This window comes from Microtus pennsylvanicus, chromosome 1 (genome assembly GCF_037038515.1).
Source record: "Microtus pennsylvanicus isolate mMicPen1 chromosome 1, mMicPen1.hap1, whole genome shotgun sequence".
NCBI lineage: Eukaryota > Metazoa > Chordata > Mammalia > Rodentia > Cricetidae > Microtus > Microtus pennsylvanicus.
The window spans coordinates 124,326,071-124,353,049 of record NC_134579.1 but is presented as its reverse complement, the minus strand read 5'-3'; the positions used below and the strand labels follow the sequence as shown (position 1 = coordinate 124,353,049).

At 54.6% G+C, this 26,979-nt stretch overlaps 1 protein-coding gene across 1 annotated transcript; it reads left to right on the top strand.

Moving 5' to 3' along the window:
• The first annotated feature begins 59 nt into the window (after positions 1-59).
• On the top strand, positions 60-17,822 carry Mvk (mevalonate kinase). Its single transcript, XM_075982884.1, has 11 exons — positions 60-152; positions 1,060-1,151; positions 1,911-2,058; positions 5,465-5,609; positions 7,630-7,785; positions 9,392-9,495; positions 10,003-10,048; positions 12,598-12,688; positions 12,989-13,105; positions 15,685-15,838; positions 16,758-17,822. Exons 2-11 carry the CDS (start codon positions 1,074-1,076, stop codon positions 16,904-16,906), a joined length of 1,188 nt encoding a protein of 395 aa, XP_075838999.1. The 5' UTR covers positions 60-152; positions 1,060-1,073; the 3' UTR covers positions 16,907-17,822.
• Positions 17,823-26,979: the final 9,157 nt, after the last annotated feature.

Sequence of the window (26,979 nt, the reverse complement as noted above, 5' to 3'; positions counted from 1 at the left end):
TTCGACCCAATCCGTATAGGGATCCTCGGTTTGAGTTCTCTGATTGGCTCGAGGGAAGACGCGCCCGCCTCCGTGGGGCTGGGCGCTCCGGGATGGAGAAGACCGGGAGCTGTGGCCGAGGCTTCGGCACACCTGGACGCTGGCAGCGGCAGGTGAGAGGCCTCGGCTGCGGGGCGGGCGGCGAGGACCGGGGCCCCGGACACCCCAGGCCAGGCGCCCCATTCCTCTGCCTTAGTTTCCTTGGTCGGAGCGGTCGGCGGCATCAGATCGGACAGTCGGTGTCTGCTAGTGGGGTGGATTGTGTGAGGCAGTTCCGGTGAAGTCTTAAACGCGGGTGATTTTACCTTAGTTATAACAATGCAAAAATGCATGCACCCGTAAATCCAGAAAAAACATTCATTAGACTCTGCCTTGCAGAAGTTCTTGTTTAAATACCCAACACCGGGTGTAACAGGTATGTCCTGCAGCCTTATTTATTATTCTGACAGTTAGCTGTGGACTCAATGTCTGGGAATAATTCTTTCCTTTTTTAAGATTTTATGTAAACCTCCCTTTACCACACCATCAAACACATGGCCTTCCTCATAGTAGGCAAGCCCTTCACTAGTGAGTGGTGCACTTGGAGGCCATGTCAGTTTCTACCTTCAGTAGTGATAGCAATGAGCTGGAGCCGAGAACCGGCCAGTGCTGAGTAGCCGTCTAGTCAAGGAGCTATTTGGCAGACAGACACTGCTGCTTCCCAGTCCTTTGGTTTCAGTCTCTGGTGTTGCCCTATCTGACATGTGGGAAACAGATTCATGGTTCTCTCTCTCTCTCTCTCTCTCTCTCTCTCTCTCTCTCTCTCTCTCTCTCTCCTTTTCTATTTGAGAGTTTCTCTACATGGTTCTGGCTGTCCTAGAGCTCACTCTGTAGACCAGGCTGGCTTTGAACCCAGAGATCCCTCCTGCCTCTGCCTCCCAAGCGCTGGGATTAAAGATATGTGTCACAAAGCCCAACCTTTCTGATGTGACTAATTAACATCTAGGCACCCTTGTTCCCCTCTCTCCTATTCCTTCTCAGGAGTCTCAGGAGCCATGTTGTCAGAAGTCCTGCTGGTATCTGCTCCCGGGAAAGTCATTCTCCATGGAGAACATGCTGTGGTCCATGGCAAGGTAAAAAGTCCCCGGAGCCCTGAAGAATTGAGTATTACTTCTCTCTGACTCTGAATTTGAAGAAGGTAAAAGAAAGGCCTAAGGGGTGGACTGGATGAATCTATCCAGCCAAACAAACCTTAAATTGCTAAATGACTTCTGGCCACCTAGTATAATACCAGAAAGATGGCGTGTAAACCCTCACAAGTTGAGTGGAATCACCAAGGAAGTTTGTGTTAGGGAAAAGAGCTCAGAGGAGTGGACTCTGGGGTGTCCCAGTGTTGGGAAATTGGAGACAGGGTCTGGTAGAGGTGTTGAACACATGCATTATCTCATTTAATCCTCGGAGCTAGCCCCCAGGGGTGCAACTTCGTAGTCTTCTGTCTTACAGGGAGGGAAACTGAGGCTTGGGAAAGAATTGGTGACATGACCAAGCACATTACACCTTCACAAGGCAGGGTATGAGCCTGAGTGGTTCTGAACTCAAAACTTAGATTTTTTTTTCCATTCCCTGGAACTGTCACTTTATGGTTTTGTCTGTGCATATGCGTGTGTGTGTGTGTAAGCTAGGAGATGAACTTGGGTATTGTTCTTCAGGAGGCACTGTTTGCCTCAGGTTTTGAGGCAGTGCTTCTTTCTCATTGTTTTAGAGCCTTCTGGAATGGCGAGGCTAGACGGCCAGTGAACCCCAGGGACCCTCCCACCTACATCTCTGAAACATGGATGTCAGGCCATGAGCCGTTCACCCTCGGCTTACTGCTTCTGCCCTTTGTCCTATAGGTGGCCCTGGCGGTGGCCTTGAACTTGAGAACGTTTCTACTGCTTCGACCACAGAGCAATGGGAAAGTGAGCCTCAATTTACCAAACATTGGTATTAAACAGGTCTGGAATGTAGCCGAGCTTCAACTGCTGGACACAAGCTTTCTTGGTTAGTACAAAGGGGGAGCCAGGTGTGGTAAGAGCCTGGCCCCTGAAGAAAGTGGGGAGCTGGTGATGGGGTAGTTACTTCAGGCTGTCTTTAAGGGATCCAGAGGACAGCCATTTCGAGAGGTTTCTCTTTTGACCTCTGACCTCAAAAAATTGGTTTTACTCATTTAGTATTTGATTTGATTTTGTTTGTTTGTGGCAGTCTTACTCTGTGGACCAGGCTGTCCTGAAATGCACAGAGATCTGTCTATGTCTGCCTCTCAAGTGCTGGGGTTAAAGGCGTGCGCCCCTATGCTCAGCTGGTCATCCTAAACTTGTGAAAACTTGTCCCTACACCACTGGCTGTTTGGGGGCACATCGTTCAGACCCATGCAGAATGAAAACCTCACGCTGTGGTGTCCATTGCCCTTCTCGTGGCTATGACGAAGCCACTTAAGGAAGGGTGTATTTGGGCTCTCCATCCTGCTCGTGGCAGGAGCGTGAAGTGGCCAGCCACATTGCCTCTGCAGTCAGGAAGCAGAGAGATGAGTGGATGGATGTTGGGCACAGTTCCATTTCTTTAACCCTCTCTAGAAACACCTTCATCCACGTGTTTTCTAGGTGACTTTAAATCCTGCCAATATTAGCTAGTGTATTCCCAGTACCCAGGAGGTAAAGGCCAGAGGGTCAGAAATTCCAAAACAGCTTCAGCTGTATGGTAAATTCGAGGCCAGTCTGGGCTACACAAGACCACATCAAAGAAAGCAAGATAAAAGAGAACAAAAGGTGTGTCACAGTTGTGCAATGGCACATTTGCTAGTGTAAGCTGGTGTACATGTGTAGGAAGGCCTGGAGAAGAGGCATCAGCCATCAGCGTTGCTTAGATCCTGGGGAAGGTGCTGTGACGAGAAGCCTTCAGTTTCTGCCTTTAGTCTGTGGTTGCTGCTGAGTACAGGGCTGGGGAGCCCAGCAGCGGAGTGTACGCTTAGCATATGCGAGGCCCTGGGTTTACTCTCCAGCACCACTAGAAATTATTTAAAAGGCCAAAGGAAGTTACGTTTATTACAGGCAAGTCCAGTCAATACTAATGAAGCGTTGCTAAATTCTTTCCCGGGGAACGTAAACGACACCCACCCTTCTCCTAAGGTCCCAGCGACAACCCAGGCACAGTTCCACTAGAGCTCACCCTGGGGAACCCATGAGTTCATTGGGCTTCCTTATTGGGTATGGGTCAGGGGTTACCTATTGGGGTGTGGGTGCCCCACCAAAAAGTCTTCACCTGGCAGGAATGATGCCTCTCATGAAGTCACATAGATGGAGCCCAGCTATCCTAGCCCCTCCCTGCAGCCATGTGCTTCTGGGGCAGAGTTGCATACAGCTTGTGGTAGGGAGCCAGTAGATGCCCAGGTGAGGGTCCTACGACCTCCCTATACCTCTGTGAGGGGGTGCACGGTCAACAAACCCAGCTGGGATCATTGCTTTTGCAAGGGGGCACTGCTGAATTCCCCAAGATGGTGGTTGCCTGGCTCAGTAGACAGTCAGGAATAAATTGAGGTGGTAGACACCTCATAGCTTCAGCTCCCCAAGTACCACCCTGGGCATTCTGGCGCTAGCCAGTCAGGATTGACTTTGGGAGAGGGAATTTCTTGTTTTTGAAACAGCGTCGGGCCATACTATACTTTTCTTTCAGGGTGTCAGCACTGGTTTCCCATGCCCATAGCCCAGAGCCCCTGTGCTGCTGCTGCTGCTGCTGCTGCTGCTGCTGGGGGCGTGGGAAGAGTGGTGACTGAAGGCATTTGGGCTGGTTCCTGTGTGTCAGCAGGGCCCCTGCCCCATGGCCTGGTCTGACTCCCAGGATGCTCATCTTCTCTGGCTCACGCCTCCTCACTAGAAACAGCATTTCTCGGCCAGGCCAGCGAGGGCGAGTGAGAGCCCTCCTGGGACTACTTCCAGCTGCCCCTGAGCCCTGTCACCTGCCACCAGAGGCGGAGTGTGATGACCGCTTTGGTCTGTGGCTCAGCAGTGGAAGGCTGGGCTTGATCCCCAGTAGACGGAAAGAAGGATGAGGGCTGTCAATCTAGAGCGGTTCTTTCCTGTCTGCTGGGCTTTGGAATTGGCTGGGGGCTTTGTTCTTTTTTCTGTGTATATGGGTTCTTAGCCCTGCGTTTCTGCTGTAGAGGATTGGAACAGGCGGTGGGAACTAAGTATATTCCCACTGGTACCATTGGTGGGAACTGAGTATATTTTACAAGACGTTCCCTGGGTGACTCCTGCACCTTCCTCAGCTCCGAGCCTCTGGGACTTGCCTTCCATGGCGTCAGGCAGTCCGTAGGATGTCACCATCCCTGAGGACCAGCAACTGCTTTTCTGAGTCAGTGTCTGAAGCAACAACAGCCAGGCATGGCCGAGAACACACAGACCCACTGGCGAGTCCGGGCAAGTCTCTGCTGATGCCAGGCCCGGGAGCGATGGTGTGTGAGCTGACTGGCAGTTGTTGTGAAGACCCAGCAGGAGAAAGGGTTGGTGCCAGGGTTGTAAGTCTGCCTCAGTAGGAGACCACAGGGTCTTCTTGGAGACTGGCTGCCACTGCTCCCTCCACATAGTAACAGACAGTGAACAGGTACTGAGCACAGGTGTCAGACCGTGAGCCGAGCATGGTCTCTGCTGGCAGTCCCCAAAGCAGGTGATTGTGTTCATCTGCATTTTACGAATGTAACAATGGAGGCTTGGAGGCTGCACCTCCATCGTGGCTACAGAAAGGCCTACACAGGTCTCTACACTCCAAGATTGGTCTGTCTCCATCACAGAACTCTGCAATGCTGGTGTCTCCTTGACCTCTTGGTCTGGCCCTCTAGAATGTACCGTGAATCTATTCAGCACATATGTCCTGAGCCCTTAGTGGATGCCCTGAACTTTCCTAACAGCCACGCTCCGCTCCATTCCACCTGCTGACCCGAGACTGGGCGTGATCTGTGAGGTTGAACTGGTTAGACTTGCTCAGCCTCGTGTGTGTGTGTGTGTGTGTGTGTATGCACACACGGAGGATGGAGTCCAGGACCTGGCACGTGCTAAATGAGGGCCTTGCCCACATCCCCAGACCTTTTGCTAATTGTCTTTGAGAGAGGGAGAAGTCGTTGGGGATCACCTTACTGCTCCCTTTGGTTTTGAAGGCTCGAGGTGAAGCGAAGGCTTGTACACAGCATGTGCTCAGATTATTAGTTCAGCACTCGCTCCAGGCTGGGAGCCATGTTGAGTCCTGAGTGCCTGGTCTTTATCTTCACAGTCAAGACCCACGCCGAAGGCTGCCTACCGCCCAAACTGGAAGCAAACAGATACACCTGGGACCCTGTTTGTCCCCATGCTATCCCACTGTGTTCTGGGGTTTACAGAAGCCCTCTCAGCTGCCTGTTTGTTTGCTTGTGTGACAGAGCAAGGCGATGGCCCAGCACCCACCCCAGAGCAACTGGAGAAGCTGAAGAAGGTGGCGGGCCTCCCCGGGGACTGTGTCGGCACTGAGGGCCTGGCAGTGCTCGCCTTTCTGTACCTGTACCTGACTATCTGCCGGAAGCAGAGGTGTGTGCATGGTCTGTAGGAGTCCGCCCAGACTCTCCTGGGAAGTGTTTTGGTTGCCACTGTTACTGGAGAATCCCTGTGCCTCATGGGTCTCTAGGGATGATGGCCATAGGTGGTGCATACAGTGAGGCAGCGGCCCGGAAGAGAGGCTTCACCTGTTTATTCCTGAGGAAGCAGAGGACCCGGAGTTAGACAGCCCAAAGACCATTCAGCCGGTTAGGCCATAGAGATGACATGCACCCAGTTCACATGAACACTGACATGTTGTCCCTGTACTGTGTCCTCTGCTGCTTGAGTTCAAGAGGACAAAGGCTTTGCTGCATTCTTGTTCCTCAGGGTGGCCTCTTTGTGGTATGGCCGGAGAGGCACATGTGTGTCTTGTCTCGCTACAGTTAGCAGAGTGAAGCCTGAGTTCTCTCTTCAGAGAGACCTGGGAAGCTGGTGCCTCGAGCCTGACAGTGCCGCGGAGACAGCATCACAGGTGCTCTGAAGGATGGTGGCAGGCCTCTTGCCCTCATTTGAGCTGCTTGCCCTCTCTGAGGCTCAGCTTTCCCATCTGTGAAGTGGTGCATTGATAGCACCAGACTCTGAGGGTAGTAAGGTTTAATCTGATGAAAATGCGGAGCTCAGAGCCTGGCATGTGGCTTGATGCATCATTACTGTGACCACTAACCATTTCCTCTGGCTGGATGTGGTGACACCAGTGCTCAGGTAAAGTGAGGCAAGAAGACTGCCCTGAGTCCTCATGTGCATGGGCTCCAGCATGACTTCCAGGATAGGCTGACAGCCTAGGCTTCATTGTGAGACCTTGTCCAAACAATCCAAGCACAGCACCAAGCAGAACTAGGGATGTGGCCAGTTATTTACCTGGCATGCGTGAAGCCCTGGGTTCTGTCCCCATTGTCACATATAGCCTGGTGTGGTGATGCACACTGTAACTAGTACCTGCGAGCCAGAGGCTGGCTGGTCAAGCTCAGCGCCATCCTCATCTGCTTAGCAACTTTAAGTCAGCCTGGGCTTCATAAGACCCTTTCCAAAATGGCATGAGCTCACAGAGTAAATTCATTATTAATTAATAATATGTATAGTTTCCTCAAGAATCAATAAGGTGGGTTAGGAGTATAATTAAAATGGTAACATGGCCATTGCCATGACAGGCGTGCTGTATAGAGTAGTTTGGGGTTTGTTGTTGTTTTTGAGGCATGTAGCCCTGGTTGGTCAGGGCCTCACTGTGTAGACCAGGCTAGCCTGTGCCGTGTCACCAGTGTTCTTTTTTATGTGAGGGGAAAGGCAGAGCATCAGATGCTGGCCCCGCCACCAGGCCCTGTGTTGGGGACATTGCATAGGTGGCTGGCACTTGTACCTGACTTGGAGATTTTCTGCTTGGGTAGCACGCTTCCCTTCAGTGGGTAGGGCAGAGTCTCCCATCTGCATAGGGTGGGCATGTGTATTTTGATGTCTACAAGGTGGGAACAGGACTTAGAAAAAGGCTAACACTGTCGGGCGTTACTTGAGGGAGGTCTGTGTGTGATGGTATAGCTGCTCTTTTAACTAATCTGCAGCAGACCCGGGTCCCGTGTGTCAGGAGGGGTGTCTGGTGGGAGAGGCCACCTGGGAACACAGGCAGCCACAGAGGGAGATGACGTGTGGATCCTCAGAGCCTAGTGATGGCCCTTGTGGGTGTTTTGGGGAAGCTTCCAGTGAAAACATTTGGTGACCTCTGGAAAGATGGGTAGGAGATGATGTGGCACAAGGCTGTGCCAGACAGACGGACAACTGGTGTTGAGAGCCAGGCCAGAAAGGAACCCAGCTGTGTGTGTGTGTTTGGGGATGGGGGCTAGTTCACAGTGATTTAAGTCTGGCACCTGTTTCCTGGTTGTCTGAGTCACCTTCAGTTGCCACCATCCAGTGGTCCAGGTGATCAGCCAGCCACTCCCCCAATGTCCATTCCTGGGCCCGGGCTCCCATAGGCACTTCACACTGTCAAAGGAGTCATGCTTTGTGCCCCGGTGTGTTTCAGAACACTCCCGAGCCTGGACATTGTAGTGTGGTCAGAACTGCCCCCTGGGGCAGGCTTGGGCTCCAGTGCCGCCTACTCGGTGTGTTTGGTGGCTGCCCTCCTGACTGCCTGCGAGGAGATCACCAACCCGCTCAAGGACAAGGGTGCCGTCGGCAGGTAATGCCTGTCTTTGCCTTGTCCTTCCTGTGATGGAGCAGTGAGTAGCACTGGGGCTCAGAACCCTGGTACCTGTCTGAACTTTAGCTTCCCCCTGTGTGAAAGGGATAGCTTTGCCTTTCCTATAGGGTTTTTAAACTCTGTCTGTCTCTGTCTCTCTCTCTCTCTGGGGGTGGGATGTAGGTCAGGGTACTCTTAGGTGTCAGTCCTTGCCTTTACCTTGAGTACTGGGTACAACAGCCTGGTTGGTGTGTGAGCTCCCAGAGTCCCGTTTCTGCTCAGTGCTAGGATTACAGGTGTGTGTCACCTCCCAGCTTTACGTGAGGTTTGGGGTCAGCTCAGCTCCTCTTGCCTGTACAGCGAGTCTCTACCCGCTTGAACCTTCTCTCCTTTGCTTTTTTTTTTCTTTCTTTTTATTTATGAAAGTGTCTTGCTTCATAGCACAGATTGTTCTGTAACTCATAACCCTCCTGCACCAGCCTTCCAGATACTGGGGTTGTGGCCCCTCACACCCAGCCAAGCCAGTTCACCTCCTGCACCAGCCTTCCAGATGCGGGGGTTGGTTACAGTGTATCCCTCACACCCAGCCAGTTACCTTTAGCCACTGGCACACACTACTGTGTGAGTTGCAGATCCATGGTCCTCACCGGACACACAGGAGAAAACCCAGAGGCAGCAGCTGCCTCAGCAAGGCGCTGGGCTGTTTTTGCATACGCTCAGGAGCAGTGGTCCCAGTACCTGTTTTAGGCCCCTGTGCCCCAGGCATCATATAACAGCGTGGTGTGTTCTTCCACCTCGTGGCATCTTTGTGAAGGAGGTACTGCTGTCTCGTCTTTGGCAGATGAGAGAGAAGGAATAGCTGGAGGATTTGAGTAGTGGCTGGCGTCCAACCAGCCCGCAGCACCCCACACAGCTCTGCAGGGGAAAGGGCATATCCAGAAAAGAGCCACACTGAGGCAGGGGTGGGGGTTGCTCTTCCGGGTTCCAACTAGTGTTTGATCTGGTCACATGCTGGCCCTGAGCCCACCCACACTGTTCCACAGGAGGCTCCTCTGCTTCCAGGAGGTTCAGAGGTAAGTGGTGCCTACCAGAGACTCACAGTGGTGGTGTCTTTGTTCTGAGGTGGCGTCTTGCTGTGTGAGGCTGGGCTCACACTATTGCTGTTATTGCCTCGGTCTCCCAAGTACACAGCTGCAGGAGTGTGCCACCGTGGGTGCTGCCACACTGACCGCTGCTGAGCCACCCCTGCAGGCCACGTGCCCCGTGTAGACACGAGGCCTGCCTCCAGCCATGCCTGACGTGGGCCAGAAGAGAGTGAGGACAGTGGGTCTTGGAGAGGTTAGTTGACAGTTCAGAGTCAGTCATCTAGTGAGAGCACAGCGCACTGGGAAGCCGAGGCCTGGGCCTCTCCTGCTGCGCTGTGTGGTTTCAGAGGAAGGGAAGGCAAGGCTTGGTGTCATCTTGAGCTAAGAGGACAACTCTTCTGCTCCTTCTGAGCTCCTGTGCCCAATCACATCAGCCCTGGGCTTGGGGTAGCCTGTGCTAGCAGTGGGTCCTCCCACAACTCCTTCTGCTGTCTAAAGTGACCCTCACTCTGTATGCCCAGGTGGCCTGACGAGGACCTGGAGTTGATTAACAAGTGGGCCTACGAGGGAGAGAGAGTGATCCACGGGAACCCCTCCGGCGTGGACAATGCTGTCAGCACCTGGGGTAGGTCTGTTTCCTTCCTCATCCTTCCTGAGAGGCTCGTTGCTTTCGTAGGTGCCCTGACTCTTGGCGTAGGGCGATGAGGAAAAGAGCATGTTTGTGTTCAAGGGGAAGGGAAGATCGCAGGGCCATGCCTCTCTGAAGGGTGGGCTCAGGCCCTGGGAAATAGTACACCCCACTGATCTCTGTCGGGGAGTCACAGGGGACTGTTGCTATGGAGTTGGCAGACCACACAAGCAACGTTCCATCCTTGCACGCCGCTTGCTTACAGGCCTGGCCTCTGAGCCCTGGGCCTTCACCTCACCACATGGGCAATGGCTAAGGAAGCCGGCAGCTCAGAAGGTCAAGGTCCCGAGGGCCTTAATACCCTTTGGGTCCTCCACGGCTGAAGCTGGAACGGATGGGTGCATCATTCAGCCTGGCATATGGTGAGGCTACACTGACCTCACACTGTCCCAGAGTGCAGATCTGAGCCTTCCCTGTCATGATGGCTGCTGTCCCTCTCTTTAGGAGGAGCCCTGCGCTACCAGCAAGGGAAGATGTCATCCTTGAAGAGGTAACTCAGGCTTCGTGACCAGGCCTAGCACAGCTGCTCCGCATGTCCAGGAAGAGCACTGTACCTTTGTGAAGTTGTGAGGGGCGGTTGTCCTTGTCCCCTTCCTGCTGTGGCCGTATCACATTGTGAGGCCTGGGGCACAGCAAGGCCTGCCTAGCCACTGTCTCTCCTCTCCATGCCAACTCTTCATTGTGATGGAAGGTGAAAGTGTTACTGTCCTTCCTCTTGAAGCCCAGCTGGTTCCCAGACTCTGTCTGTCTGTCTGTCCATTCATTTAGTAAGCAGTGGGCACTGCCTTCCTTCTGATGGCGCATACGGGGCGTAGGAGCATAGGCATACCTCCCGGGAGTTTCTGGGAGCGCTTGCTGTGAGTGAGGATGGGTGAGTTGGGGTTTACAGGTAAGTGTGGAAACCCACACAGGACAAAGGGGTGTTATGGAGGCCAGCAAGGCTTCTGTGGAATGGAGCCCGCAATGGGAGGCTCAGGCAAGGCTCAGAGCAAGGACTTGGCTGCTTTGCATGTCTGTGCCCCACCTGGTCAGGCTCAATGTTGGTACGCAGTGCTTTTGTCGCCAATGGAAAGGTTGGGGACGGGTTGGATGGTGGCAAGTAGGAGCCCACTGGGGCTGAGGTGGGTCACGTGGTGGTTTATGTGTTGGGGAGGGTCACTGGTGCTTTCTTGCCGTCTTCACCCTTGGCGCTTGTCTCTCAGACAGGCACCAGGTCCTGGCACACTGCCCCAGCTGAGTCACTCCTTTAGTGGCTAACAGGGCCACTCATCTCCGACCCCAGCCTCTTCCAGTTTGGGCCTTGAACAAGTCTGCCCTGGGGCTTTTCAGCCTTGTTTCCACCAGGATTAGGCTGGATCCTTACTGTGTGTGGGGGGGTCTGTACCTTGCAGGTGTTCAGCGCATACCTGCCCTCCACACCCCTCAGCTGTGATGATCAAAAGTGTTCCTTAGTGCAGCTGGTTGGACGTCAGGTGGGGTTTCCAGAGCCACTTCTGAGGTAGCCCCAGGGCAGAGGCCTGACCCTGCTGAGGTAGCCCCAGGGCAGTGGCCTGACCAACTAGGAGTCAGGCAGCTGTGGGGAGGGAGCAGCCTCTGGGAGAGCGGATGCGAGTGCAGAGGTCCCGTGGCTGTGCAGAACAGGGGTGAGGAGGCCAGGGTACTGATGATGTGCTCACTAGGGAAGGAAAAGATGGGATGACCTGGATCAGGGGAAACCAGGCCCAGACTACACACACACTTCCAGAGCACAGTCCTGAGTGTTGACCCCTGGACACAATAGGTTTGGTGAGGACTGGCAGCAAGCCTTTAGCAGAGAATGTGGGTGAAGATGAAGATGGGATTCCCAAGCTCCCCAACCCCCAAGCCAGTCCTGCCTTCATCCTACAGCTGGCTCAACAGGGAATCTTCTCCCCAAAGCCAAAAGGGCACCTTTCTGTATACAGCACCTTGTTTGTGGTGTGGCTCCAGGTCCAGCCTCCCTGAACACTGCCCTTTTGATGACAGGCGGTCTGCTCATCTTAGGAAGCTTAGAAAAGACAAGCACCACCCTCCATCCTGAGCTTCTGGGTGTTGAGCTAGTAGGACAGTGGCCTCTCCGCTACTGGACCTTAGTCTTGAACTGTAAAGAGGGCGAGTAAAGGTGTGGGTTCCACAGCCTGCAGCTGTCTCACAGAGGCGCATCCAGGTTCTCTGCCTCCATCCCCGCCCCAGCTCTCTGAAGGGCAGAGTGGTTGGCCAGTAAGAGCGGCTGGTTCCTCCAGAGGCTGCTCACACAAGGACAGTCAGGACTGCACAGCTTCCCTAGGGCCATGCTGGGGCATCTGCGTACTGCAGCCGCTGGGCTGCTCTCTTCTCCACGGCAGCTGGGGCTTTGACTCCTGTGGCTGCCTCAGGCTTCCTGCCCGGATTGTTGCTCTGGGCACTGTAGAAGGGGTTCATGGGTGCCTCTGCAATCCATCCAGTCTGCTTGCTCCCTCCCACAGGGACCACTACAGGTGTGTGAGAGAACAGGCAACCCTAAGCTAGAAATCTAAACTCAAACATGGTGCCCCAAAGTTTTTGGATTGCAGAACATTTCAGGTTTAGATTGAGGACAGTCAGCAAGTGACACCCATGTAGAGACTCCTGAATTCCTAGAACCTTAAGACCTGGAACATTCCTGCAGAAGGATAAACATGTCTCCTGCTTGTGTCCCTCTTCATCCCCACCCAAGCTTCAAGGTTGGGCACCACTGAGCCTCCGCCCCTTCCCGCACTCTGCCATAGCTACTTTGAACCCAGTGAAGGCTTATGACCTCATTGTCCAGGCTCAGCAGATGCTGTTCTGCACCAGCCTCTTACCCTAGTGGTTTTTATCTCTCACGGATGGCAAAGCCTTGAAGGATCTCTTTCCTCCCATCTGCCTGCTAGTCCCTAGACTAAGCTGGGGTCCTCCCGTGTGCTATCCTTATGACATACCTTCCTGGGCCTCCACTTCTGTACCAGGATGGGGTAGAGTCCCAGGCCTGGTTCCTCCATCCTGCCTTTTTTCTCATTGCAGGCTCCCGGCCCTGCAGATCCTGCTCACTAACACCAAGGTCCCGCGAAGTACCAAGGCGCTCGTGGCTGGCGTCAGAAGCAGGCTAATCAAGGTGCTCCTGGGTGGAGGGGTGCTGTGGGTGTTGGGGACAGGGGACTCTGAGGAGGGGAATCTGTGGACAGAAAGGAAGATGCTGACTGCTAGACTAGAGTCAGGACCAGTGAGTTTTGGAACCAGCCTGCTCCTTTAGTCACTGGCTTTGTGCAAGGATCCCAGCAGATGTTAGGGCAGCAGCAGGACAGAGGCCAGGCCAGAGGAGACTTCCCGAGGGCTGGTGTAGATGGTGCCCCACTACTACAGCAGGGCACTCCTCTATCCTTAGACTTCGTGTTCTGCCCTTCCTTCCCTCCAGTTTCCTGAGATCGTGGCCCCGCTCCTGACCTCGATTGATGCCATATCCCTGGAGTGTGAGCGCGTGCTCGGAGAGATGGTGGCAGCTCCAGCCCCGGAACACTACCTTGTTCTAGAAGTAAGTCCACCACTGGCCAGCTCCTTAGCCTGCTGCTGGCCCAGGGCTGGACCCTGGAAGCCTGGCCCTTGGGCAGGTGGGGTCACAAGATTAAGAAGCAGCTCACATGAACAGACACTTCATCTTGCTGATCCCCATTCCCTGTTTGTCCTGGGGAGATGCTGACCTTCATGGTTCCCGCTCTGTGCTGGCTACGGGTGTCCACTCAACAGCCACCTGCTGCTTCTGATCAGGCGGGTTCTGAAGTTGTTCTGTGGGCCTCTAACCGTAGCCAGCACCATTCATGCTATGCTAGTGTGGCACAGAAATCCCACGATCAGCATTTGAGCAGGCCAGTGTCTGAATTCTCTTTCATTCACCGCCTGCTGGTGGCCTCACTGGGGTGTCACAAGCTTGTTACAGTTCCAGTGCCCATGTGCCACCAGCTCAGAGAGCCAAGGGCTGCCTCTCAGACATGGGCCAGCTGGTCTGGTAAATCAGGCTGATGGTAAAATGCCATCTGGCCTCCCTGAGAGTACTAGGGCTCAGCAGTCCCTGGCTGAAGTAGCCGAGCAGTGGCAGGTCGTAGGAAGGTGCAGGCAGGGTCCCCTCCAGATGACCCGGCATGCTCCTGCTCCGCTTGGCCTACCTCCTGCCACCCCTGTCGCTCCTGGCATTCCGGTGCAGCCTCTCGGGGTAACGTCTCTCGTGCTCCTTGCAGCTACCTTCGTCTCCATTTTACAGACTTAAAAGCTAAGGTCCAAAACGGCTGACTTCCTCCTGTGTTATCGAGCTAGTGGGTAGCAGAGCCAGGACCCTAATTGATGCCCGTGTATGCCTCCACTCAGCCGATTTTATTTTGATTTTTTTTGAGACAGGATCACACTGTGTAGCCCTGGCTGGCCTGGAATTCACTGTATGGACCAGGATAGCCTCAGGCTCATAAGTGCGCCTACATTGTGCACCATCAACCTAGAATCATTGAGTGCTTTACTGAGCACCTACTGTGTGCTGGGCACAGGTCTCCATATAACCTGGAGCCTCTGACCTTATTTCCCAGACACCCTTCTGCGGTCCCCAAGCCTTGCTTCCCCTGCTTCCCCATCTCTCGCTTCCTTCCACATTCAGGATCTCAGATCCGAGCTGAAAAGAGATGAGGAGCGCTCGCCAGGGCACTGCCAAGCCCCAGAGTGCTGGGGAGCAGTGCACCCATTACAGTGTGGGTATTTTTGGCTGCCACAGCCGCTGAAGTGCGCAGCTCTGTTCTTAGACAGCTCTGCACGTGAACCAGCGAGCTATTCTCATGTCACACTCTGTCATCTGATCCTTGACAGATTTGGATCAGAATGTGACAGGTGTCTGGAACCTGCCTTGACAACATGACACCTGGAGCTAGGCTTCTCCACACGCAGCCTGCCCGGACTGCCACCAGGCCACACTGTCTGCTTGTTTGTCAGAATGCTTGGAGCGTGGGGCGGGCCTGAGAGCAAGAGCACCTGGCAGACCCTGGCAGAGCTGCCTCGGTGCTGGACAGCCCTCAGGCATCCTGAGCTCCGTGCTCGGAGCAGAGCGCCGCACAGCACAAGGCCCACCAGATCCCCCGAACAAGAGAAGGCATTGCTAATGTCACCGGCACTGACTCACTCCTACTAGGTGGGTGGTCCCTGCCAGGTTTTTTTGCCCCTGGCCCTCAGCGCCCCCCTTTATAAAGTGGGATGATAAGTAACACACACTGATGGCAGAATGTTTGCATAACACAGGCATTGTGCGAAAGTCCTTCCCTTCACACAACCAGGAGGCAGGCAGACCTCACACCATCTGTTTCCGCGGGAGAAACACTCTAGCAAAGGACCCTGCCTCAGGGCTGAGAAGAGCGGAGCCCAGCCTCACGGCAGCTTGCCTGGATTCCAGTCACAGGAGAGAGTGCAGAGCCTGACTGGATGTGCCTCTCTAGAGTGCAGTCTGCACCCATCGTCCAGTCAAAGGCCAGCAGGGGCTGCCTCCAGCGGTTACCCCTCGCTCCTTGTTAGTTGGCAAGCAGCAGTTTTATTGCACATAACTGAAGAAACCTAGACAAATATTTAGCTGTTTCCTCACTCGCAACCTTGCTGGGGTGACAGCCAGCTCAGAAGGCAGCAGTAAGGTGGCATATTGTTCGAGACATTTTCTCTCAAAAATGGCAAATCTGTCCCCACTAGCCTTAGCGGAAATGGAACTGTCTCCTAAGTGAGGGGCCAGTGGTAATGGCTTCAAGCCTAACTTGATCCAGAGATTGAAGCTGGGTGGTTAGGAATCTGTCATGTGATCTGTGACCAAATGGAAGGTGGACATGTTAGGTGGACAGTATCTGAAGTCAACTAGTTTTAGCTATCCAGTGACAGGTATCCTCTCCCTGCTTGTACACCTTAGATTACCTGCCTACCCCATGAGGGACAGGTTCATCCGTGGCGGGAGGATGAATCTGGCTCTGTTCATCCAAGTCCCACGTAGAGAACGTGAGCTATCCCACATCAGCCGCTGCCAGGTGGCCAGGAGACGTGGGCAGGGACAGAGGGTTTACCTCGGGTGGCTCAGACAGGAACAGATGGCATCTTCTCCAGGAGCTGATGGACATGAACCAGCATCACCTGAATGCCCTGGGTGTGGGCCACACCTCCCTGGACCAGCTCTGCCAGGTCACAGCAGCACACGGACTGCACAGCAAACTGACAGGTGCAGGTGGTGGCGGCTGCGGCATCACCCTCCTGAAGCCAGGTACGGGGCTGGGGAGCCGGCTGCTAGCATGGACTGTGGTGGAGGACCCACTGGAGGGCTCCCCAGAAAGGGAGGCTTGAGCTCTGCTTTGTGACTCTGGGCAAGTTAGTTAGCCTCGCTGTCCCTTTGTCTGCTCAGGGGGGAGCCTGTGGCTGAAAAGATCATCTGCCCCAAGCTGCTCCTGCCGCCTCCTGCCGCAGCTTCAGAAACAGCCAGGGCTGGTTCCCGTCCCCTACCTCCCAGCCCACTCTTGGCTGTGGAACAGGGATAGGGTGACCTAGCAGCAGAGTGGAATGGCCATGCTCATTAGCCTTTGGGGGAAAGACCCAGTAGTAGACCTGAAGAGAGGCCCAGGCCAGGCCAGCGTGCAGGGAATTCTTGCTGCAGGCATCCGGTAGGTGTCCAGTGATACCACCCACCTCCACCCTCTCTGGCCTGCTTGCCCTCCTCCTTTTTCTCATCCCCTGTCTCCTCACTTTGTACAGCCCACCAGGGTTCCCAGAGCCCCTTGCTCTTGGTCGTGGCTTCTGGCTTTAAGGAGTGTAGGGAGCCTTCCTCTAGGAGATGCTGCATGGTAGCTACTGGTCCAAGACCAATGCTGGTTAGCAGAGAATGCTGTAAGAGCATGCCCAGGCTACCAGGTACTAGCCAGGCACTCTGGTAGAGGGGGTCTGGCTAGTGTCAGCTCGGTTCCCAGATAGGGAAACTGAGGCTCATGTGGGGATTAAGCCTGAAGCCACATGACCATCTGATGCTTGGCAAGCCTGGGTCCAGGTGATTAAAGCCCATTGAGGAAAGTTTGGGACTGGGCACATGACTCATAGGTGCTGCAGAGATCCTCTGAGACTGCAAGACACACAGCAGGGTGGGAGTGTCTGCCGAGTGCCGTCCGTCAGAGCTGACAGCCTTCCCTCTTCAGGTCTAGAGCCAGCCAAAGTGGAGGCTGCCAAGCAGGCCCTGACCAGCTGTGGGTTTGACTGCTGGGAGACCAGCATTGGAGCACCTGGGGTCTCCATGCACTCGGCTGCCTCCGTAGACGACCCCGTCCGCCAAGCCCTGGGCCTCTGAGTGATGTGGCCCTGAGTCCTGCTGAGAAGCCTCTCCCTGGAGTCTTCTGGGACTGGAGTTGAGCTCTGTGCTGGCCGTACACCTTTCCTGCTGGTAGCGCCTCCCCAGTGTCCCGGCTGTACCCTGGCATTTCTGGAGCCAAACAGGCATCAGTTGTGGGGTCTCCTGAGATGGCAGCCTTCACCTTGGAGCTCTTGGGTACATCTGCCTGGGCCTGGCCTCCATCTGCCTCACTCAAACTCTGGCTCTTAGCCATGCACGCCTCTGTCCTGCCATTGAAGGCTCCTTAGGAACTGCCTGGCCTGTGGCTCCTGTCTGCTGTCCTGCTGTCCGTACGCAGGGATCGTCAGCTGAGGCTCCATGTGAACTCATGGGAAAGCCGCCCGTGGGGAAAATAAAGAGATTGCGCAGGCAAAGCCTCAGGCCCTGCGGGAAGGCAGGGCTGGTGCCCTCTGTGCCTTCTTCCTCCTCCCTTCTTCAGTGCTCCCTGGTCTCCCTCCCTCCCTTCCTCCCTCCCTCCCTCCCTCCCTCCCTCCCTCCCTCCCTCCCTCCCTTCCTCCCTCCCTCCCTTGTGAGTTCTGAGGCAGAAAGAAATAAGACTCCCCTCACTTTGCAGTGTAGCTTGGAGAGGGAGTTTTTCTAGGTAGCACTTGCTGAATGGGGACAAGGACATCTGCCTCAGTCACAACAGAGCTGGGCTACCATGAGCACCCACCAGTGCACACAGCTCTAAAACCTTGGACATCTTTTTTTTTCCTGGCAGAGGGGGAAGATTGTGTTTGTTTTGTTTTTCAAGACAGGGTTTCTTTCTCTTTGGAGCCTGTCCTGTAACTCACTCTGTAGACCAGGCTAGCCTCGAACTCAGAGATCTGTCTGCCTCCCTGAGTGCTGGAATTAAAGGCATGCGGCCACTACTTCCTGGCCTTCCCTCCCTTCTGATGTCAACTGGCTAGGTGGAGGGAACACCCTTCCCTCATACTCCTGGAATGGCAGGGTCCACCTCACCCACAGAACCCCTGGGAGCCGGGGCCACAGTAAAGATGGGCTGGGCTAAACTTTGTTTCCCATGACTCGCTGTGTGTTTGCCCTCCGCCGCTAGGGGGCAGCTGATACCTTTCCCAGCACCCTCGGGAGGAGGGTGGGTGGAAGCTGGGCTGGGGTACATCTTCTGTGCCCCTGCCCTTTGGAAGCAGTAATACATGAAGCAATAATATTCATCTGGGCACTCGCAAGCCAGCCCATGCCTAACTTCACGACATAATCAGCAATCTCATGCTCATTTTACAAACCAAGGAGCCAGAGCTCAGAGATTTGGGGTAGTTGTCTGAAGCCACGAAGCTCATCAGCCTTAGAGGGCATTTGACTCCAAAGCCAGCTGTCAGCCTGCTCTGCCCTGGCACCGCCTCCCCTCAGGCTGGCTGCGATTGTAACCACCTGTAGCATGAAGGCGCAAATGTTTCTTTCACTGTGTAGTTTGAGTGAGCAGCTGGGACTGCTGCATGGTGTGGTCCCACTTCGGGGGAGGAAGGTGGAACGTCCATGGCAGCCTGAGATCTGCAGAGCCTGCATGCTCTCTGGGGACTGTGTCAGCGGCTGATGCTGATGCGATGCACTGGTCCTCGGGAAACAGCCACCTCTGAGTCCTGGGCCAGCGTAGCCGCTTACCTCAGCTGCTGTTCTGATGTTCTGATCATGCTCTACCCCTAGTGCCGCCATCTACAGCCACCTGTCTGAGAGGCCTTTGTAGCTCACAGTTAACCCCTGAGCTTCCAGAAGACCCAGGAGTGCTGTCCTGTCTGCCTTGGACATTCTGCCCTTGCTGGTCTGGGTGGGCCTCCACCACTAAAGACTTTATCTTTTTTCTTTCTTTTTAAATTGTTTTTATTGAGCTATATATTTTTCTCTGCTCTTCTCCCTTCCTCTCCCCTCCCCTTTTACCCTCTCCCATGATTTTTTTCCTTTTTTAAACATAGTGTATGTGTGTGTACATGTGTGTGTGTGCTACAGCAAAAGACGAGTTTGTTCTCTTCCCCTGTGAGTTCTGCCAGTTGACCTAAAGTCATCAGACTTGGCAGTAAGTGCCTTTACCAGCTGAGCCATCTTGTGCGCCACCCGGTCAGCCCACTAGTTGCTTTTAAAGCTCCTGGGTAAATCTGGTGCACACTCAGGCCTGAGGTCACAAACCAGAGGATCACAAGGCCGCTTCTGCTACCCTCTGGCCATGTGACTGTGCTAAGTTACCTTTTAAGGCTTTCTCATGAGGTGAATGCAATTGCCTTTACAGAGGTCGTGTGAAGATCGGCTGAGAGAACACACGGCAGTGCTGACCCTGTGCAGGCTACACCGGGAGTGCTCACTAAACATTCACACGGCGGTGCTGACCCTGTGCAGGCTACACCATGAGTGCTCACTAAACATTCACACGGCGGTGCTGACCCTGTGCAGGCTACACCATGAGTGCTCACTAAACATTCACACGGCGGTGCTGACCCTGTGCAGGCTACACCATGAGTGCTCACTAAACATTCACACGGCGGTGCTGACCCTGTGCAGGCTACACCATGAGTGCTCACTAAACATTCACACGGCGGTGCTGACCCTGTGCAGGCTACACCGGGAGTGCTCACTAAACATTCACACCGCGGTGCTGACCCTGTGCAGGCTACACCGTGAGTGCTCACTAAACATTCACACGGCGGTGCTGACCCTGTGCAGGCTACACCGTGACTACACCGTGAGTGCTCACTAAACATTCACACGGCGGTGCTGACCCTGTGCAGGCTACACCGTGAGTGCTCACTAAACATTCACACGGCGGTGCTGACCCTGTGCAGGCTACACCATGAGTGCTCACTAAACATTCACACGGCGGTGCTGACCCTGTGCAGGCTACACCGTGAGTGCTCACTAAACATTCACACGGCGGTGCTGACCCTGTGCAGGCTACACCGGGAGTGCTCACTAAACATTCACACGGCGGTGCTGACCCTGTGCAGGCTACACCGTGAGTGCTCACTAAACATTCACATGGTGGTGCTGACCCTGTGCAGGCTACACCGTGAGTGCTCACTAAACATTCACACGGCGGTGCTGACGGTGTGCAGGCTACACCGTGAGTGCTCACTAAACATTCACACAGCGGTGCTGACCCTGTGCCTGCTACACCGGGAGTGCTCACTAAACATTCACACCGCGGTGCTGACCCTGTGCAGGCTACACCGTGAGTGCTCACTAAACATTCACACGGCGGTGCTGACGGTGTGCAGGCTACACCGTGAGTGCTCACTAAACATTCACACGGCACCGTGAGTGCTCACTAAACATTCACACGGCGGTGCTGACCCTCTGCTGGCTACACCGTGAGTGCTCACTAAACATTCCTGTGCAGGCTACACCGTGAGTGCTCACTAAACATTCACATGGCGGTGCTGACCCTCTGCAGGCTACACCGTGAGTGCTCACTTGGCCCGAATGATAGTAAGAATTTCCCAGAAACCTCAGCAGCGTTCGGTACTGGTTAAAAATCTAGCCTTGCTGGTCAGAGATGCTGTTCTCTGTTAGCTGTTGGAAAGATTGTTAGTGCCACCCAGCTTCACCCTCCTAGCTTCTCTGCTCAGAGCTGCCACAACCTGGCACCACAGGACAGTGTCTCTGCCACCCTCCAGTGCACAGCAGGGTCTCGGGTGGGGAAGCAGGCTGCATACACCATGGGGGGGGTGCTCTTTCTCAGTGAAACCTTATAGTCCTGAGGCTACTGGCCAGCACGTGGTGTAGGCTCTGGCTGCTCTGCCCACCTCCATGTGCTTGGCTCTGCCCTCTGGTTTTGTCCTTGTGGGCCAGGCGTCTCACTCCACACCTAGCATCCAGGCATCTCAATCCACACCTAGCATCCAGCAGTCGCTCCTTTCCTGGCCGTGTGACTCCTGGATGGGCTTCTCAACCACAGCAGCCATCTTGCTGTGAGGAGGGGAGTGCCACTTCCACAACGAAAGCCAGAAATGTTTCCACATTTATCACATAATGGTGAGCCTGGCGATGGTCAGCTTTAATCCCAGCACTCAAGAGGCAGAGGCAGACGCAGACAGATCTCTTTGAATTTGAGGCCAGCCTGATCTACATAGGAAGTTCTAGGCCAACTAGGATTACATAGAGTCTTTCTTTCCCCACCCCTTCCCTCCTTCCTCTCTTCTCTCCCTCTCCTTCACCTTCTTTCTCTCCTTCCTTTCTCTCTCAAAAAAGTTTTGGTCACATGAATTCACTGTGATGAAAATGAACAAGAAAACCAAATTACCTTCCTCCAACCATACACAGTGTGACTACCTTCCTCCAACCACACACAGTATGACTACCTTTCTCCAACCACGCAGAGTGTGACCACCTCCCTCCAACCACGCAGAGTGCGACTACCTTCCTCCAATCACACACACAGTATGACTACCTTTCTCCAACCACACAGAGTGTGACCACCTCCCTACAACCACGCAGAGTGTGACTACCTTCCTCCCTCATGCATGAGCATGCTCTGGTTACCTGCTGCTTTGGTGTGTAGTCGCCATTCTCTGCCAATATGTATTGATGTCTGGTGTCCAGGCCACAGGCCGGCTCCCCCAGTGTGCTCCCGAGTGTCTAGAGCTGTGTTAAGTGCCCCGCAGCTGTCTTGTGCAGCACTAAATCCCTATTTATCCATCGCAGGAGCCCTCCACACCCACGCCCACTCACACTCCATTGTGTGTCCATCGTTCTCATCACAGGGTGTCCTGCCTGTCATTCAGAATTAGCCCTACCCTCCCCACACCCAGGTGTCAGGAACCCGAAAAAACTGAACCGTCACAGAGTACCTACCATGTGTCCAATACAGGCCATTTACTTAACATGCCTTATCTTTGTGAGCCAGGACTGTCCCCATCCTGTTACTAGGTAAACTGAGGCCCTAGGAAGAGACAGGACTTGCCCCAGGCTCTTGAGACAGGCAAGGGTTAGAGCGCAGGGAAACCCATGTCTGTGATGTCAGATCTATTCCTGGGCAGTCTGACTTGTCATGCCCAGCTCGGCCTCTTTCCTCTCAGTCCTTGTTGCTTCCTGTGCATGAGCCCCTCACTGACACAGAACAGGGAGGTGGAGCTGTCGACGGGCATGAGCATTCTTCCTGCAGTAAACCTGGAGCGCCCCCTGCTTCCCCCCAACACTGGAAGTCTGACACCAGATCGAAGGAGCCCATGCGCTCAGCATGTCTTTTCCAAACAAATGTGTGAAGAGACGTGTGAACTGGCATCAACTGCATCAGAGTCCCAAAGCATCAACTTCGCAAGACCTTCGGTGGTACTGATAAGGAAACCAACTCCAGAGAGACCTGCCAAGGGTCCCACAGTGAGCTGCTTCGTGCTCCTCTATCATTGCTGTTCCATAACTGGGATGCTATGCACAGCCCATCTCGGCCTCACTCTGTACTCCCTGCCTAGCCTGGCGCCCGGAATCTGCTCTGCCTCTCTGTTCTGGGTCAGTTTCCCCACATGCAAAATGGCAGGCAGTGTGCTCAACCTCTTGGGGGTCATCAGGTTTACAGTTGTGATGGGCCCTATGGCACAGCTCGCAGGGGCTCTCTGTACAGTCCCTTGTCTGAAGCTGGCAGCAATGCAGTATAGGGTTTCTAGTGGTACGCAGAAGGTGCCAGCAGGTGTGGGGGGGCTCACTAAAGAGGGAGGAGACCAAAGTTAAGACCGACTGCTTTGGCCAACCAATGCTGGATTTGCTGGTGCACGGCTGTGGTTACCAGGCTGGGTGCAGGGCATCTTGGGTAGTAGCAGATTGACCCTTCCATTTTACAGGGAGGCAGCCGGACAGGTGTGCCCTCTGACAGGCTGGATGACTGCCAGCCTGCTTGGTGCTGACCAGAGCCCATGTCCGGATGAAAGACAACTCTGCCCTCCCTCGCCCTGCTGCCTGAGACTCTTGAGGGACTCGAGGCCTGGAGCCCCTGACCGAGACATCTAGTCAAATCTGAGTTTTCTGTCTCATTTATTTTTTCCTCACCGCAGGCCTATGTGATGAATGAGATTGCAGATACAGGGGGATGGGCCCCGCCTCCAGCGGCTGGATCCTCTTGGGGCCCTGCAAAGGGGTCACAGACTTCCTCTGCTCCCGACTCCTCCCCAGCTCCCTCCTTGTGTTAGCGGAGGGACAGGGAGACTTGAGTGCATCTGATAATAGAGCCAACTCGTGCACCCAGGGATGGGACAGCCAGGGATGGGACACACAGGGATGGGGACACACAGGGATGGGGACACACAGGGATGGGGACACACAGGGATGGGGACACATAGGGATGGGACACCATGTGCCAAGTGGGCCCTTTTGGACCGTGCTCTGCTGACCCCTCCCACGTGCCCTCTCACTGTAAGGGTTCTGTGACTGGAGGACATCATTCAAAGCCCTTTCATGTGTAGATTGCTGTGTAGACTGAGGCAGGGAACCTCCACGGTACCCCCAGGCCTCCCAAGACCCCTAGGTCTTCCTCTTCTTCCCAGAGAAAGATGCTGCCTCTTGACAAGGCTAAGGCTGGCAGGTCTGCCCCAGTTGTGAGTCATAAGCACCCCTGCTATGTACAGGGAATTAGGCTAGGCACCAGAGACGTGACCTGAACTGCTCCTGGAGACCCACTGGCTTCATTTGCCCTCAGCTGGTGGATGAGACATTGTGAGAGATCAGAGTGACCAGGATGTAGACAAGGCGAGGAGAGACAGGTTGCTGTGTAACCCAAGAGAGATATCTTGTCCTCTCTGGGCCTCAGTCTCTCTATTCATAGAAAGTATATTTGTTTAACACAGCAGGACCTTGAGCCTTGTGTCTTATTTACCCGCCACTGATGACTATTCTGTGAATTGGCTTTGTTTTATGGCCCAGCACCCTCCTACCCCCCAGTTGTAGGACTTTAGTCAGGTCATCTCCTTATGGAGTTGGCAGGCTCCTCTGCCCATGTCCCATGTGGCCCAAGCATCCAGGAAGTGAAGCTGCTGTTGTTCTTACAGGGGAAACTGAGGCTCAAAGAGGCCACCTGTGCCCAGAGCAGCAGATCCAGGCCTCAGACCTGGTGACAGCAGCTGTCGAAGCCAGGGTCCCCCGCTCGCTTTCTAACAAGGGCTGGGTCCCGCCGTTCTTCCTGCTCCTGTGGGTGGCAGCAGGAAGGCAGGGTTGGCTGTGCTGAGCTGGACACTGAACTTAAACCACAGTGCCCACATACCAGATTGCCAGGGCTCCGGGAGTTGGAGGACATGACCTTGGAGGACGAGGCTTTCTGGACCCAGGCACCTGCCATCTGTTGCCAAGGCAACACATCTGTTCCACGCCCCCTATGACCCCACAGAGTGGGGGACTTCAGCATGCGCAAGCCGGCCTGTCCTTGGCAGCAAGTGGTTGCCCATTCCTCCAGCCATCTGCCTCAAAGATCCGAGTCCACCAAGACCATCCCCCAATACAGCCACAAAGGTCCAGACTGTGGATGGGGACACTGAGGCACGGAGCTGGGGAGCGACCTGCCCCTGGACAGTGCATTTGCAGTACACTGGGATTTGGCCCAGGTTTCCTAGAGGACTGAGGACACTGGCTTGAGCTCAGCCAGCTCCGAGGCCTCGAGAAGGGGCCGAAGCTAATGTAACCTTGCTTCCCACGGCTGTGGCCCTTCCATTGTGGCCCCCTGAGCTCTCCAGAGCCAGCAGAAAGGGGGCGGGGCTCCAAACGGCCTTTTGGACTAGAGGCTGTGAGGCGTGGATGTCAAGATCAGGATGTCCCACCTCTCCAAGCCCTGGCTTGCCCTCTCTGGGCCCAGGTCTCTCTGCTACTTCTGAGGGTTTGATCTCCAGTCCTATCCTTGATTCCCGTGGCTTTTAACATGGTGCTGGGAAGTCTCTCTGCTTACATACCTCACATGCACAAATCTCCAACCTCGTTGGGGAAGGGTTGATGGGTGCTGCCTGACCTCCGCCCCAGCCAGCTGTTCCCCTGGAATAGGGGTGGGGCTGCTGTGCAAGCAGGTCAGGTTCCAGTGTGGACCTTGGGTCCTTCACACACATTATAAAGGTCACTCAGCTCTGGCCCAGGCCCTCTATTTAGTTTTATTTATTTATTTTGTTTACGTATATATATTTTGGAGACGGTCTCATATAGCCCAGGCTAGCCTCCGGTTCACCACGTAGCTGAGGATGGCCTTGAATTCCTCATCTTCTTGCTTCTACTTTACCAATGCTGAGATTTCAGGCCTCCCACCACCATCCCTGGCTCCTCTGTCTAGTTTGAAAAAGAGATTCTAAAAATCTGGCTGCCATGATACAATTCAGTTTTTAAATACTACTAAGAATGAATGAAAAACCAATTACAAAGAAAAGGGGGGGAAAGGCCAGGCCAAGCTTTTTGTGAGCTGAAAAGGTCCCCAGGGTGAGTCCTTGGGAGAGCAGCCCTGGGGAGGACTTCTGGGCCCGGGGTGGGAGGATTGCCTGTGGAATCTGATTACCCTGCCGCGGTGAAATGGCAGGCTGGGGCCGCAGGGCGCCAGCGGTCGGTGCCGCCAGCGCTCGGAACCCAGCTCGCTCTGTCCCCGGGAGGCACAGATGGCTTTTTTTTTTTTAAGCAGTGTCAGTATTGGCTTCTTTCTGCTCTGATGAATAGATACTAAAGAGGCAGTGACATTATTTGAGATAACAGAGAGAGCAGAAAAGGGGTCAGCGCGGGAGAGAGAGAGAACAGCAGAGCCAGCAGATAAAGGGGAGGCCTGAGGGGTGGAGCACCCTGGCTAGGGTCCCCCACCGACCTCATCGACGCCCCCCCTCCCAGCCTGGCTCCCCTGCTGGCCACGGAGCCCCGGGCCGCCTCGGAGAGCCCCAGCTTGCGTGCTCCAGTCCCTCCTCCCGGGCCCCGCCCCCCATACTGCCTTTTCAATTCCATTCAATTAGGCCTCCCCGCTCAGAAGCTTGTCTCCTCTGATATCCAGGCTAACTGATGGGATTAGAGCTGTTTGTATAACACAGAGCCACTGCCGCCGGGGCCCAGGGACTTGGTTATTTATGGAGCGGCCAGGATACTATCCCCCTGGGACCTGCTTTTCCTCCGGAGGAGGGCTGGGGGCCTCTGTTCTCTGCCGCTGTCCTTCCCCATCTTGTAGTCTGAGGGACAGTGGGTGGGAAGGAAAGACAAAGCCTAGATAGAAGATTTAAGTTCAATGCTCAGCTCTGCCACGTGCTGGTTGTGTGACTCTGGGCGAGCGGCATCTCTGAGCCTCCGAGTAGGTCATCTTTGTGTGGTTCGGTTTTCAAGATAAGGTTTTTTATGCATCTCAGGCTAGTCTTGAATTCATAGCTACCCCCCTGCCTCAGCTTCCAAGTGCTGAGATTAATGAGGCAGCCGCCCGCTGAACCTGATTCTCCATGTGGAAACAGCTCAGCAGATGGCTGGGTGGATAGTGAGGTGCTGGGTGGGACATCTGCCCAGCTTGCACCATTCACTTGCCTGCTCAGTGACACCTCTGCCAAGCGCTTACAGCGGCAGCAGTGCAGGAAGGACCCTTAGTGAAGTAATGGTGGACCTAGCCACCCCTACCCCTGGTCTGCCTGTAGGAAGTGTCTATCCCAGTGCAGGGGATGACAGCGTGGAATTTCTTGGGTGCTGCATGAACCACACAGGGTGCAGAGACAGAACAGGGTTAAACCAGCCTCCCCTGACACCCTGGCCCCTGCCCTCCTTACCTGCCTCTCCTGGCCCCTGGCCTTCATTACCAGCCTCCCCTGGCCCCTTGGTCCTCATCATCAGACTAGCTCCAGGTCCCAGCCTCTCCCCTTCCCCCAGCCTTCCCACGAGTCCTCCCTACCTTCTGAAGTGGCCCTCCCCCTGTCATTGTCAACCCTGCCATTCTGGGTTGGGGGTGCAGGTGGGTAGCCACCTTGTTCATTTCTGTCTTACCCAAAGCCACAGGTGTGTGGCACGCTATAACTGCCTGAGGTTCTGAGATGAGTGCAGAGATGAAGGAAGGAAGAGAGGGAGGGAGGGAGGGAGGGAAGATTTAAGGAAGTGGCTTCTCCTTGTTCATG

Bases quoted from the DNA above. Each gene is read 5' to 3' on its own strand.
- Mvk (XM_075982884.1), top strand. From the start codon at position 1,074: ATGTTGTCAGAAGTCCTGCTGGTATCTGCTCCCGGGAAAGTCATTCTC. The intron at 1,152-1,910 runs GTAAAAAGTCCC...TTTGTCCTATAG, and splicing joins ATGCTGTGGTCCATGGCAAG to GTGGCCCTGGCGGTGGCCTT. The intron at 9,496-10,002 runs GTAGGTCTGTTT...CCCTCTCTTTAG, and splicing joins CAATGCTGTCAGCACCTGGG to GAGGAGCCCTGCGCTACCAG.